The sequence below is a fragment of the Sus scrofa genome, chromosome 1 (genome assembly GCF_000003025.6).
Source record: "Sus scrofa isolate TJ Tabasco breed Duroc chromosome 1, Sscrofa11.1, whole genome shotgun sequence".
Taxonomy (NCBI): domain Eukaryota; kingdom Metazoa; phylum Chordata; class Mammalia; order Artiodactyla; family Suidae; genus Sus; species Sus scrofa.
In genome coordinates, this window is record NC_010443.5 from 273,998,292 (window position 1) to 274,011,355 (window position 13,064).

General features: G+C 65.2%; 1 protein-coding gene across 1 annotated transcript in view; it reads left to right on the forward strand.

Moving 5' to 3' along the window:
• Positions 1-13,064, forward strand: part of COL5A1 (collagen, type V, alpha 1) — a 149,046-nt gene that overhangs the window by 64,073 nt on the left and 71,909 nt on the right. Inside the window, 6 exon segments of the mRNA NM_001014971.1 lie at positions 740-877; positions 1,366-1,602; positions 2,471-2,638; positions 2,761-2,817; positions 6,902-6,943; positions 7,150-7,212. Coding sequence (NP_001014971.1) covers positions 740-877; positions 1,366-1,602; positions 2,471-2,638; positions 2,761-2,817; positions 6,902-6,943; positions 7,150-7,212 — 705 coding nt within the window.

Genomic DNA, 13,064 nt, shown 5'->3' on the forward strand with positions numbered 1-13,064 from the left:
GAGGGGCAGCAACTCTGAGAGGCAGCCTTTTCCTCTGACCGTGACCCCTGTGACTGAGGGTCAGCCTCTCCCGTCCACCTGCCCCAGCCTCCAGCAGCACCTGGGGCAGTTTTATCCGCAGTCTTTTGTATCATTTCCAAAGGAAGTCCTCCCCGCACTCAGATTTGACTCCCGTTTCTTTTAAGTAAAATAAGAGCCCTGCTCTTTATTTTTCCTCTGGGCCCCCCTTCTTTCTTGGCCGGTCCCGAAGCCGCTGGGATTCTGGCCCTGGCCTGTCTTACAAACCCTGGGACGGGATGGGGACGGGGCTCCCCGTGGGTCCTGCGGCCGAGGCCCCCTCCTGGTTCCTGATGCAGAAACGGTCTGAGGGCCAGACCGCCTCTCACCGTGATGCTCTCGCGTGTGGTCTGGGGCTTCGAGAGGATGGGGGACCCCAGGGGTAGTGGCTTTGCCCACAGAACCCATGTTCGGCTGGTTGTCCTGGCTTCAGGTCCTAAAGGTCAGAACTTGGGGACCGTCCAGGGCTCCTCTCTCTTTGAAGGGCGCCTGGGGTCCCCGTGTCCTCCTGGGACTTCTCAGGGGCAGCACTGCTTCCCCGGACCTGCAGAGGGGGCTCCGCTGGTGCCTGGAGCTGGCATGATGGTCGGGGGTCCGCTCTTCCGGTGGAGCCCGTGGGGGAGGGGCAGCTGGCATCTCGGGTGGGGGCTCACGCCTTCCTCCTGGCCCGATCTCCTTTCAGTACCCGGATGGAGAGGGCGACGGGGACACCTACTACTACGAGTACCCCTACTACGAGGACACGGACGACGTGGGCAAGGAGCCCAGCCCCACCAAGACGCCCGTGGAAGCTGCCCGAGAGACCACGGAGGTGGCCGAGGTCTGGCTGGGTGGCGCTGGCCCCGGAGGGCGCGGCATGGTGGGGGGAGGATGGAGGGGCTGCAGGGGGCACGGGGGCCACTTGGAGACTGGGCAGTGGCAGAGAAGGGATGGGAGGCCGTGTGCGCTTTGTCCTTACGGGGGGTGTGGGGCAGGGGGCTTTCCTCGGTGCCAGGGGACACCAGGGACATGCCTGTGAAGGAACACCACCCGCTCCCCCAGGGTGGACGGGACCCCAGCCCACGTTGCTCTAAGACTCTGGAAGGTCTGGCTCTCGCACCAATTTGGAGATGCCTGGACCCAGTTCAAGTGCCCCGTTCTGGGGTTTGGCGTCACAGCACTCCCCAGACCCCGGCGGCCCCTGTGCCCGGATCCTCGGGGTTCGCTTGTCCGATGGGTCGGCCTGCCTCTCAAGCCGCAGGGGAAACCCCTGCCCTGGTCCCTGGCGCACCGGCTGCCCCCTGACGCCGCGTGTCCGCCGGTTTCCAGGAGCAGACCCAGCCCCCCACCAGCGCGCCGGTGCCCGACACCAGCGAGGCGGCCGGGAAGGAGGAGGACCCCGGCCTCGGGGACTACGACTACGTGCCCAGCGAGGACTACTACACGCCGCCCCCGTACGAGGACCTCAACTACGGCGACGGCCTCGAGGGCCCCGACGAGAACCCCGACCAGGGCGCCCGGGCCGAGGTCCCCACCAGCACCGTCCTCACCTCCAACGCCTCCAACGTAATTGAGCGACTGGGTCCGGGCGGGGGCGGGGCCACCCTGCTCCCCACCCCGCTCCCCGCCCCCGCCCCCGCCCTGCGGCCCTCGGCCCTGGGCTGGCTTAAATGCTGCCCCCGAGTTTGGAATCTCGAACTTGCCCAGGGGATCTTCGTGTTAGTTCGTCACCGGCAACATGGGTGGCGTGGGCCTCGCCCAGGTCTCTGGGGTTTGGGTGCAGGTGGGTGAGGACCTGCATTCGCGGTGTCCTCACTGTGGCCTGGGAGAGGGCAGGCTGGATGGGCACACGGCTGGGGCTCTGGGCGGGCAGCTGGCACACGAGGCCGAGGGGTGCTGGGCACAGCCGTGGGCTTTCTCGTCAGGCGGCCCTGACTTGGCATCTCCCTGGACATCCGTGACTCCCCCTTTACACGAGGGACATGCCTGCCTCTTGGGGTCATGGCCAGGTCTCCAGATTAGAGAGTTGAGCAGAGCCCGTGGCACATAGCGAAGCCTTGCAAATGGCTGATGCTGAATTCCTTGTGGCCCCAGAGCAGACGCAGGGCTTCTCACGGCCTTGGATCTCTCTGCCAGCGGGCATCGGGTTAGGGGCATGTTGTCCTGAGACCCCGAGCTTAGGGGGGAGCCCCTGGAGGCCCCGACTTCCCCAAGAGCCTGGGGCAGCCTGGCACGGCATGGCCACCCCCAGCAGCCCTGGTTTGCCAAGGCATCTTGGGGTTTGGGGGTGGGTTTCCCTGTCACGAGAAGGTGGAAGGTGCCCCCCAGCAAGGGCCCCTCCAGGCTCCCCGTGTCCTGTGACCTGGGAGTCCCCGGGCTGGGGGCCTGTGCCGCCCCGTTACCTGGCGCTGATGCCTGCCGGCCTCCCCCTCAGCCGGCTCCGCCTCCGGAGGAAGGGCTGGACGACTTGGACACGGAGTTCACGGAAGAGACCATCAAGAACCCGGACGAGAGCTACTACGACCCGTACTATGACCCCACCATCGCCCCGTCGGAGATCGGGCCCGGGATGCCCGCCAACCAGGACACCATCTACGAAGGGGTGAGCGCCTCGGAGGGCACCTTCCCGGGCCCTCGGGCGGGGCCCCTGGGGTGCTGTGGCCGTGGGGTAACTGCCGCCTTCTTCCTTCTCTCCCTCTCCTCGCCACGTCTTTCAAACTCCAGATGGGAGGACCGCGGGGCGAGAAAGGACAAAAAGGAGAGCCCGCCATCATCGAACCCGTAAGGCGCTTTCTTATCTTAACCGGCCGGGGGGGTGGGGGTCGCAGCTCGGGGCACGTGGCGGGTTGGGCAGGACATGGCCAGATGCTGGACCCCTTTCTGCCCAGGGCCACCGCAAGGACGCGCCTGCTGCTGCTGAAGCCCCCCAGCAGGGGGAGGGCTCTGGACCTCGGCTGGGCAGCCCGGGTTCCTGTGGGTCAGGACCCTGTGCCGTGTCCACCTAAGAGCTGGGCACGTCACCGTGCATGCATTTCTTCTCGATGAAAAGAGACTCAGCTTCTGGGAGGCAGGGCCCTGGAGGGTGGAGGGTCCGCCGGCTGAACGTGGACCCGGAGCTGCGGGTCTGAGGCAAGAGCCGTAGTCGGACCCGCCTCTCCGCGCTGGCTCTGCAGCCGTGTTGCTGCTGCGGACGGGGAACGGAAACCTGCTTGTCAGCTCAAACGGCGCTTGAGCGGCACTTCACTGAGCCAGGTGATGGGCCACGGGCAAGTTAGTGACCCTTGATGACTCCGACCGCTGGGACCACAGCCAAGAGGTCCCGTGTGCAAGGAGTGGGTTCGTGGGTGTTGGCGGGGCCCTCCTCTGTGTCGGCACGTCCCCTGCCTGCAGGGAGCTGCTCCCGCTGGGCCCTCCAGGGCCCACCCCGTGGCCCGAGGGCTGCCCAGGTCAGGGCCCTAACTGGGGTGGGCGAGGTGCCAGGCGATTAATCGCCTGGAGCGGGCCCCCTGGGACTGCTCGTGGTGGGCACGGCTGTGGGCTGGGAAGCGGCCCTGGACACCAGAGTGGGGAGGCCGGCTGCCAAGGTCCGCCCCTGCCACGTCCTCTAAGAGCCGGAGGGAGGAGGCCAGTGTCCTGCCCCTCGACCGGTCACGAGGCTGGGCTGGGCCCCGGCTTCCACTGCCAGCACTCGGTTCCCAGTGGCTGAGCCAGAATGTGACGTGGCGGCTCCAGGGTCTTCTGATCGTGGGCCCCCAGGAGGCGGGATGGAGGGGCCCCCACCCCTCCAGTGGGCTGGGAAGGTTTCTTTGGAACCTTATCTCCCTTAGAGCCCGTGGCCATGGCAGACAAGATGGGGGGTGACTAGATGACCGTCCTGCTCGGCCCCCCACTCCCCTGGCCTGTCTCAGGGCTGTGGCTCATCTTTTTCTCCTGGGCTGCGGTCACTGGGCACACGCGTCTTTTGCTCGGATGAGAACATCCCCTTTCCCTGCTCCCTGAAGGTCCACGGGATGCAGGGCCTGTCTGAGGCTGAAGGATGGGGTTTGGGGAAGGGACAGAGGTGCCAAAGGGAGGCGGGCATGGGTACCAGGGGGCCCCTTGCTCAGCGACATGAAAAATCCTGACAAGTGCAGGTGCAGGGAGAAAGGCCACCCCAGGGAGGGGCAGGCAGCCAGCGCTGGTTGGAGCCTCCCCTAAGGGACGGGCTGCCCAGGACCCCCTCCCGTCTTGCAGGGCTGGGGGTATGCCAGGAGGTGGGCCACCCCTGCTGTGGCTTCCGTGGTCCAGCCGTGCGTGGAGCACGACCCAGATGGCCTTGACCTGGCCGTGGACTTGGGTGTCCTCCGTAGCGTCCCCGTGGCCACAGTGAAAGGGGCCTCTCGTCCAGGAGGAGTGGGAGCCCCAGGCAGACAGGAGCCGGGCTCTGTGGGGTCCCGGGTTGGGTCCCAGCTCTGGGAGGCCTGGCAGCACCTAGGTCTGGCTGAGCTTCCCATTCACACGTCCCCCAGTCTGGGCTGACCCTGTGCAAAACTCATGGCAGCTGGACACCCCAGGTCGGGGCTGGGGGTGGAGGCGGCACCCAGGGAGTCCAGCTGCCCGGCTGCACCAGGCACCGCTGGTGAGGGCTGAACACGCCCAGGCCGTCCAATGCAAACAGCGTGTCCCTAGAATCCACTCCGTCTTCGCTGGGGGAAAAGCCAGCCATCTGGATGTGGTTAGGGACGCTGCCCGCCCCCTCGGGTCCTGGCGTTTGCTCCCGCCCAGCCCCCAGCCTGCTCGGAGCGTCTGCGGGGCCGAGGCTGGTCCCCCTGGGGAGATGGTGTAAACACTTGGAATTTCTCAACCTGGAGTGTCGCCAGCTGTCCTCAAAGTCTTAGTTCCTCATCAACAGATGGCCGCGTCCTGGGAGGTGGCCGACGGGGTCTCACGGCTGCGGCCGGTGTCCAGGCCCGTGGAGGGGGGGGGGGGCTGTTTCCCCTCCCACCTGCGCAGCCACTCGCCCTCGGGTGTGTCACTCACTGAAACCGGCTCCTTGTCTCCGCCCACCCCAGGGGTGGGGGCTCTTTCCCACTCAGATCCGGTACCCTCCCTCTGTAGCGGCTCGGCAGCCTCGGGGGCTCCTTGAAAGGACAGGAACCCCTCAGCTGAGCGGATTCGGGCTCATCGGATCCGGCTGCCCCAGGCCCTCGGGGACCAGCAGTCTCCACGTTCAGGGTTTCATCATGAGGGAGGTGCATAGACATCCACCGTTAAGAGCTGTTTCGAGCTCGGCCAAAGGCGGAGGCCTGACACCCCGGTCAGGGAGGGGGAGCAGGGCTGGAGCAGGAGGGCGTGGCTCCCGTGTCACAGGACCGGTCCTCGGTGGGGTGGTGGCCTCAACCTGCTCGTTTGCCCGGTGGCCCCGCAGCCTTCCCCCAGCCGGCCCAGGGCGGTCCTCCCACGCGAGCCCACTGAGGCCCCGGCTCCCCGACGATGGCCCTTGGCATGTCCCGGAAACAGCTGCGGTGTCCTGCAGCCCGCAGGGCCTGGGCTCCTGTCCTCATCCCCGCTCGGCCCCGAGCCCCCTCAGCTGCCTGCGTGGAGAAGGAAACAGGGAAGCTGTCGTGGGAGGCTGTGGGATGAGCTGTCTGTGTGCAACGCGCCTGCAAACATTTCTCCGAGCGCACATCTGTGTAAACACAGGGTGCTCCTCCCTGCCGCTGGGCAGCCCCGGCAGGGGCGGGAGGGACGCGGCAGCCCTGGGACCCGCTGTCCCCCCGGCCGGCTGGCCGCCCCCTGTGCTGACCTCGTGCCCCAGGAAGCGGTTCCTGGTTTCCGCTTCGAAGAAAAACCCGGCCTTGATCGGCCCCTGCCCTGGCCTTGTTCCGGGGCAGCGGGGGGAGGCCGGCTGCAGGCCCGAGGGGTCCCAGCAGCGCAGGACATTGCGGGGAGGGAGGTGTCACTGTGCCCAGTGGCCCCACGTGTGGCTGAAGCCCGCCCCGCGCCTGTCCTCCAGCGCCCTCCACCCCCCACTCTCAGCCTGCAGACCCCCGTGGGGCCGTGCAGCCCCTCATACCCCCGAGTGGGCACAGAACACCCGGGATGCCGGGGCCTGCCTGACGTTGGCATTGACCTCACAGCAGAGAGGAGACCCACGCAGGGACGGAGGCTGATGGGGCGGGGGGCCTTGTCCCTATTTGGGGGGCAATGGTCAGGTCTGGGGGACCTCGTCCCAGCCCGGGAAGGGCCTGGGAGGGGAGCATGGCCGAGGGTCCAGTGGATTTGGCAGTTTTCCCACTTGCTCTGGGGCTGCTGGGTGGGCGGCGGGTGAGGCGTGGCCTGCCTGGAGGGGGAGGGGCAGTCTCAGGAATTGGGCCTGAAGGTTCCCCAGGCCTGAGGTTCCCCGGGCCTGAAGCCTCTCCAGGTGGGGCTCTCAGCCCGTGGGGCCCCTCTCCTCTTGTCCCCCGGCAATCCACCCGCAGCCGTCCCCCCACCCTCTCTGGCCCCTCATCCTGGGGCCCACGGCTCCCTCAGTGGCAATCACCAGGGCCTGCCTAGGCCTTGCCCCGCGGAGGGCAGGCGGACCCGAGTGGCACCGGGGGTCCTGGCCCTCCCTGTCCTCTGGAAGCTGCTCCGAGGGAAGCCTCTTGGTTTGCTGTGGGCTTCTTGCTGCCCTGGAAACGCTCGGGGGAGTCGCCGTGGCCGCACCACAGCCCCCGTTACAGAGACTGCTCAGGACCCCTGCCAGGCGGAGGGCGCTGCCCCAGAGGCCCGATCTCCGGTCCTCTGGTCCGTCCAGCCTGGAGGCGTCCCTGGGCCTGGCCCACGCGGGGTCTCTGGATGAGGAAGGACCCTGGGATCTCAGACGCTCTCCCGTCTCTTCCAGGGCATGCTTTTGGAGGGGCCGCCCGGCCCAGAAGGCCCCGCGGTGAGTGTCGGGGTGTATCTCCCAGGACTTGGGGGAGGTGCTCAGGCTGGAGGGAGGCCCTTTAATGCTCGTGGATGGAAAAGAGGAGCAGACGCCCCTGGCGGCTTGTCACCCCCGCACCACGCAGGAAGCGGGAACCCCCGCCAGGTGGGAACTGCCCCGTGGCTGCATCTTTGACCTCTGCCTCATTTTGTTTTTAATTCTAGGGTCTCCCGGGACCTCCAGGAACGATGGGTCCCACTGGCCAAGTGGGCGACCCTGGAGAAAGGGTAAGATGGCCGGGCCCCTGGGATCAGGGCTCCGCGGGTGTCCGGGCCCCTCCCTGCCGGGGACTGGCCGTGTCCTTGTGTGTGGGTGATGGCGACACACTGACGACCTTCCCCACATTGCCCCAGTCTCGTCACATCTCAGGCCACCCCCTACTGCGTCCGTCCTCTTTAGATAGTTAGGGGTCCACTCTTGGCCCTGAGCCGGGGCAGTGGGCTCCTGCGAGAGTGAGACTCAGCCGGGCCGTGAGCCCCCGGAGGCCGGGGGTCAGTGCAGCTTGGTGGCCCTGCGGCCCTGCATTAGGGCAGCAGTAGCAACGGCTGCAGTGGCCAGAGAGCTCGGGTGCTGCCTGGGCATCACGTGGGGTCCACCGTGGCCCACCCTTGATAGGAGACCTTGGTTGGTCTTCAGTCCCCCTTGCGCCAGCGTCCGTGTTGGAAATCAAGCCATAGACACAGGAGTCAAAGACCATCCTGGGCTCACCCTGGTCACAGGGGTGCATGCTGAGGTCCCCAGGTTAAGGGACAATTCTGAGGTCTCTCTGGTTACAGCAACCATCCCAGGCTTGCCCTTGTTCAAGGAACGCCTCTGGAGGTCCCCTTGGTGAAAGGGGTCATTCTGAGCTCACCCTGGTGAGAGGGATCCTCCTAGGGTCACCTCAGTCACAGGGACACATCCTGGGTGGGGGCCGGGGGCTGCCGTTGAGATGCTGGCTGAGCCCAGGATGCCCCAGTTTCGTTCTGACACCTAGTGGGGGTTTGCGGTACTGCAGCCCTGTAGGTTCTCCAGGTTGGCTCGGTTCTTTTTCTTCCCGTTTTTCCTGCTGGTTTAGCGAACGCCGATGTGAGCTCGGGCGGAATAAGCGCTAGTGATCGGGTGGCTAAGTTGTAGCTGGGACGTTATCCCTGGGCCTGGCACACTGCCCAGAGCAGAGTGAGATCCTCATGGTTGGGGGTGGACCATGGCTGGTCTGGCACGAGGAAAGGCGGCCAGGCCCTGGGGGCTTTGGGGTGATGCTCCCCTGAGGTCTGCAGACAGAGCGGTGACTGCAGGACCTCTGGGAGCAGCCGCACCAGTTGGGCACCTGTGGCCGGTGGCTTTGGGGGCCTGGCTCCGTGGGGGTGGGGGGCCTCCGCCTTCCCTACTTCCCCGCCTCTGCCACGTGCTCAGAATTCCAGACAAGCCATCGAGGGCCCACTGTCCTCCCAGACCCCAGAACTAGCACCACTTGGGTTTGGCCCCGGGGACTGTCGTCTCTAACCCAGCTCACTCCAAAGATCTCTGTAAGATGGGGTGACAGCCGTGTCCCCCCACAGAGCCACCATCAGAGGGACCCGTGGGTGTGACCGAGTCCACACATCAGTGAGAGAGCACAGCGTGGTGCAGCAGACATCTCCTTAGATGTAGGCTGGGCGCTGGCCCCAGGGGCCACTCTACTGACCAGCGTCCCTGGTTGGTCCCAGTGTTGCCCCAAGTATCTGCTGTCCCTCCGCTCATCTGTCCAGCACCCAGATACTCACCGAGTGTCCACAGTGCTGGGCACGGGTGTGTCCCTGAGGATCTAAATGCTCACGAACTAGAGGCACCCTCGTCCCCACTGGGTCCCTGCCTCTGGGCCGAACCTGCGCAGAGCCGGAGGCAGTGACCCTCCTGGAGCCCTGGAGAGGCCAAGACACCTGAGGTTGGAATCAGTGCTTTTAGAAGTGGCCTCTCTTAAGTTCAGGGCAGGGTCCAGGAGACGGGCCGGGGTGGGGGAGGCAGAGGGACCACCTGCTCCAGCGCCTCCTGGCCCTGGACTTGGAGGGAAACCCACAGCCCACGGACCTTCCCGTGGCACTTCCCAGGAACGGGGCTGCTTCCAGGAGCTGCGCGCTGCCCACCCTCTGGGCTGGGAATTATCCCTTGTCCAGGAATTGTCCCTGCTCACAGCTCAGCGTCCTCTCCTCTCAATGCCCAGATCTCTGGGTCGCCTGCTAATCAGCAGCGAAAGCACACTGGCTACAGAGTCGCCTGCACGGCCGCCTCACGAGGGCGACCTCAGAATCCCTGGGATTCTGCAGCCCTTCCTAACGCTTGTGGCTCATTACCTGCTGTCTGACCTTTTCTTGCTGGAACCTTCCTTCCTAACTGCATGGTGAGTTCCTCGAAGGCGGGCTCCACGCCTGCCTTTCTCCTGTGCCTGCAGTGGGCACGCAGCGGGCCGGTGGCCATGAGCCCGCCTGCATCCTGTGCCCACAGCATCCTGTCCAGGCATCCTGCCGACACGCGCCTGTGTTCCCTCCCCTTCCTGGCCCACACTCGCGCCCGCGGGCTCCCCGCTCTCCTGGCCGCGCCCCTTGGACCCGTCTTCTGCGCCCTGTCTTAGCTGCTGGCCCCTCCAATCCTTTCTCGCCGCAAGCTTCCAATAATCATTGCTTCACCAACGAGTGTGTTGGGTCCGAATGGCTGAGGCGGGAGCCCCTCCCTCGCCCAACGGCCTGGATGCTCGCGAAGCCTCAGGGGGTCCTCCCAAGGCCCTTCAGGACCGCAAAGGGGCCCTATCCCACAGGGGTACCTTCCCCCCGCAGAACCGAGATGCACCTGACACCCTGGCGGGGGGGCCAGGGAGGACAGAAGGGTCAGTGACTCTGGGTCTGTCCCTGCTCCGTCCATAGGGACACTGCCACGGGCACCGCCTCTCCAGCCCCTTCTCCTCAACCCCTCCCCCACATCTTCATTTTTTGAAGGTTGGGCTTCCCCACGGAAGGCCTTTTCTGCACCCTAAGAGGTTGGTAAGAACAGCCGTCACTCTGCCCACTGACAGTGGCTGGTAGCCTCCCCGGTGCCAGCTGGTTCAGTGCCCCACTGTGTCCGCACACTCCCTCCTGGCTGGCTGTACACCCCCGGCCAGAAGAGTGGATGCAGGCTGGGCCCTGCAACGTGACAGAGAGGCAGAGTCCCCTGAGGCTCGGGGGAAGCGTTTAGCCTCGCCAAGGCTACGGCGCGTGCCCGCGCCTGGTGCCCGCAGTGCCAGCTTGTTTCACTGTCTCCCGCCTCCTGGGGCAGGACGTGTGGCTCTGCCTCTGGTGCCCCTGTGTGCCCAGGACCCTTTCATGGGGCCACCCGGTCTGGGACACCTGGTTATTCCCCGGGGCCATCCCTGGTGTGGTGGGGCCACGGCCTCTCTCTGACTTGGTGCCCGCCCCCCCCCGCCCCGCCAGTGATGTCAATGAGGCATCATTGGTGCTGAGCCTCTGTCGTCTTGTTAATCCCTCGAATCCCCTGGAAGCCAGAAGGACCCTTTTCATATTAGGGAGCACACAGAGGGGGGCCCTCGCGAGGGGACAGGCTGAAAGCGGAACCCAGCCTCGGGCGCACCTCTGCCTCCTCCAGGCCTGCCAGGCTCTGAAAACCCTAGGGAGCTCGGCTGGGACTTGCCAGGCCATGAGCCTGCCTGCATCCCGTGCCCACAGCTCCCCCAGGGCTCTGGCCCTGACCGTGGGAGTAGCCCCTGACCCTGGCTTTCAGCATCAGAGCAGGAAGTGACCTCTGAGCACTTTGCCAGACACTCCCAAGCTGCAACTGCCCAGGAACCAGCCTGACATTTTTTTTTTTTTTTTTAAAAAGCGTGTATGTTGGGGATCTGAGGGTTGATGCGTGTTCCTCTCCTTTTCTGGGTCTTTCTAAGAGCAAAACAAAAATATCTCAGCACAGATTCCTCTGGACTCTGGAGCTCCCTCCCCGACCCACTGCCTTTACTGCGAGACGCAGCTGGGCTCCGCTTGCTGCTTCCACCTACGTCACGCCTGGGGGTCACCCCGCGTCCTTCGTGGTGCTGAGCCCTGGGCTCACGGGTTCAGCCTCGGGCCTGAGTCTCTAGCTGTGGCCGATGGCCGCTTGGAGCTCCCTGGCCCTTCGCCTCTGTGCCAGGGCGGTGCCAGGACGGCCTCGGAAAGACCCTCTGCTAGGCGGCAGCCGATGCGCCACATGGAAAGGCTGCTGTGTTTCTTTCTCTGGCCCACGTGTGACCAGCCCTGCGGGGCCAGGGTTTTACGTCATCACCATCTGGCCAAATCAGGGTGCTGGTCTGGGGCCCAGCTGATGAAGTGACAGAAGACACAGGAAGACCGGGCGACGTTTCTCAGTTCGCCTTGAGCCTGGCGGCCGGAGCAGCCGCAGCTTGTCGCGGACCCGCGGCCGCCGGAGCGCCCTGAATGTCTGGCGCAGGCCGTGGACAGAGCGCGCCCCGTCCTCGGCTCGGGTCCCGTGTCCTGGGGGCAGGGAGGTGGCTGTGACGTAGCTCACCTTTCCGCTCAGGGGACCGAGTCCTTAAGGCACAGGCCTGGCTGCGTGCCCACGTTTTGCTGGCAGGTTTTTTGAGCGGAGGTAAATGCAGGTGCAGGCGGCGCTCCGCAGGCCTCAGGCCAGATGTTCGAGCGTTGGAAGGGGGCACGGGGGGGCTTTTCTCCCGCCAGCCACCTCCTTCTCGCGGGGTTTCCCGATTCGTCTCATCCGTCAGTTCACACGCTCTTGGGAGTCGCTCTGGATGCAGTTGTTGCTTCTACCAGCGCGAGGGTGAAATTGCTTTGGTGAAAATTCAGTTTTCACCCCATGGCTTAGAAAGAGGGGGAGGGAGAGCTTTGAAAGTGGCAACGGTGGACAGGAAGCCGCCCCGCTGTGCCTCCTGGCTTCCAGCGCCGTTCACACACACACACACACACACACACAGACGCACACACACACACGCTCACGCGCCAGGCGGACACCCTGTGGGTGGCATTTGCTCCCTGGACGACACGGACCCTACGCTTTGAACTGGGGGTGTGCTTTGGGATCAACGTGGGTAGAAAGCTCAGCCATGGGCACTGGATTTGTGAGAGGACATCTAGTGGGCACACACGCTCTGGCCCTTTGTTTGTTTAAGCAAGTGTTTCTTCTGCGAATGGTTTCCAGAGGGGCAGGAGAGGGCGATGTGGCCGTGTCCATTTGCAATTAAAAACAGAAAAAGGATGAAATCCTTTGGCCCTGCAGTTCCGCCTCTGAGGCTCTACCTAGAGAGATGCTGAAAAGCGGCCTGTGTCCTGATGAAACCGGGGAGGAGGAGGCGGATGGACCAAACAAGCGGTGGGTCTGTGCTGCCCGGGAAATGCGTTGGCTGCTAAAAAGACGGCGGCCACGCGCACACAGAGGCCGTGAGGAGCAGCAGAGGGCACCCTGCCCAACCGCATAGGCGGGACGATCTCAGCAAAGGGAAGAAGCCACCTCCCCGCCTCGCACCCCTAGACCAACGGGCGAGATTCACGCTGCGTTTGGCGCGTGTGCTGCCAGCCCTGCCCGGGCGTGGGCAGTAGGCCTGGTCACTTCCGGAAGAAGGAGAAGGACTCTCTCTTTGCCCTCTGGGTGCGTCTGTGATGTGCGGTGTTCACGGGAGCAGGGGTCAGTCTTGGGGTAAAAAGATCTGCGGGAGATAAGACAGGCAGGTGAGCGTTCTGGCCCAGGCAGTGCCTGCCCTTCTGGGCCCTTCCAGGATGGGCCACCCTGCGGCTTGGTCCCCTCCCGGTGGGCGTGGGGGGCACTGCCCTGCCTGGCCCCGGCCTGGGGCCCCGTGGAGGCCTCTCCCTGCGGAGGCGGAGCTAAACCTCACCTGTTTGCAGCCAGCCCTCTGCCACCGCAAGCTGGTTGCAGGTCTGGCCGTGTTAGTGGGAAGCTGACAAAAGGCTTTTCTGAAGATAAGCGTGTGTACCAGCGCCACAGTCTCGTAGGCCTGGCGCGGGCGCCTGCCAACCTGGACACTGCCGAGGGGCGTGTGGCAGGGCCCGTGTCCTGGCCATGCAGCATCTGTGCACAAGCGGGTCCTTGACCTGCTCAGGGGCAC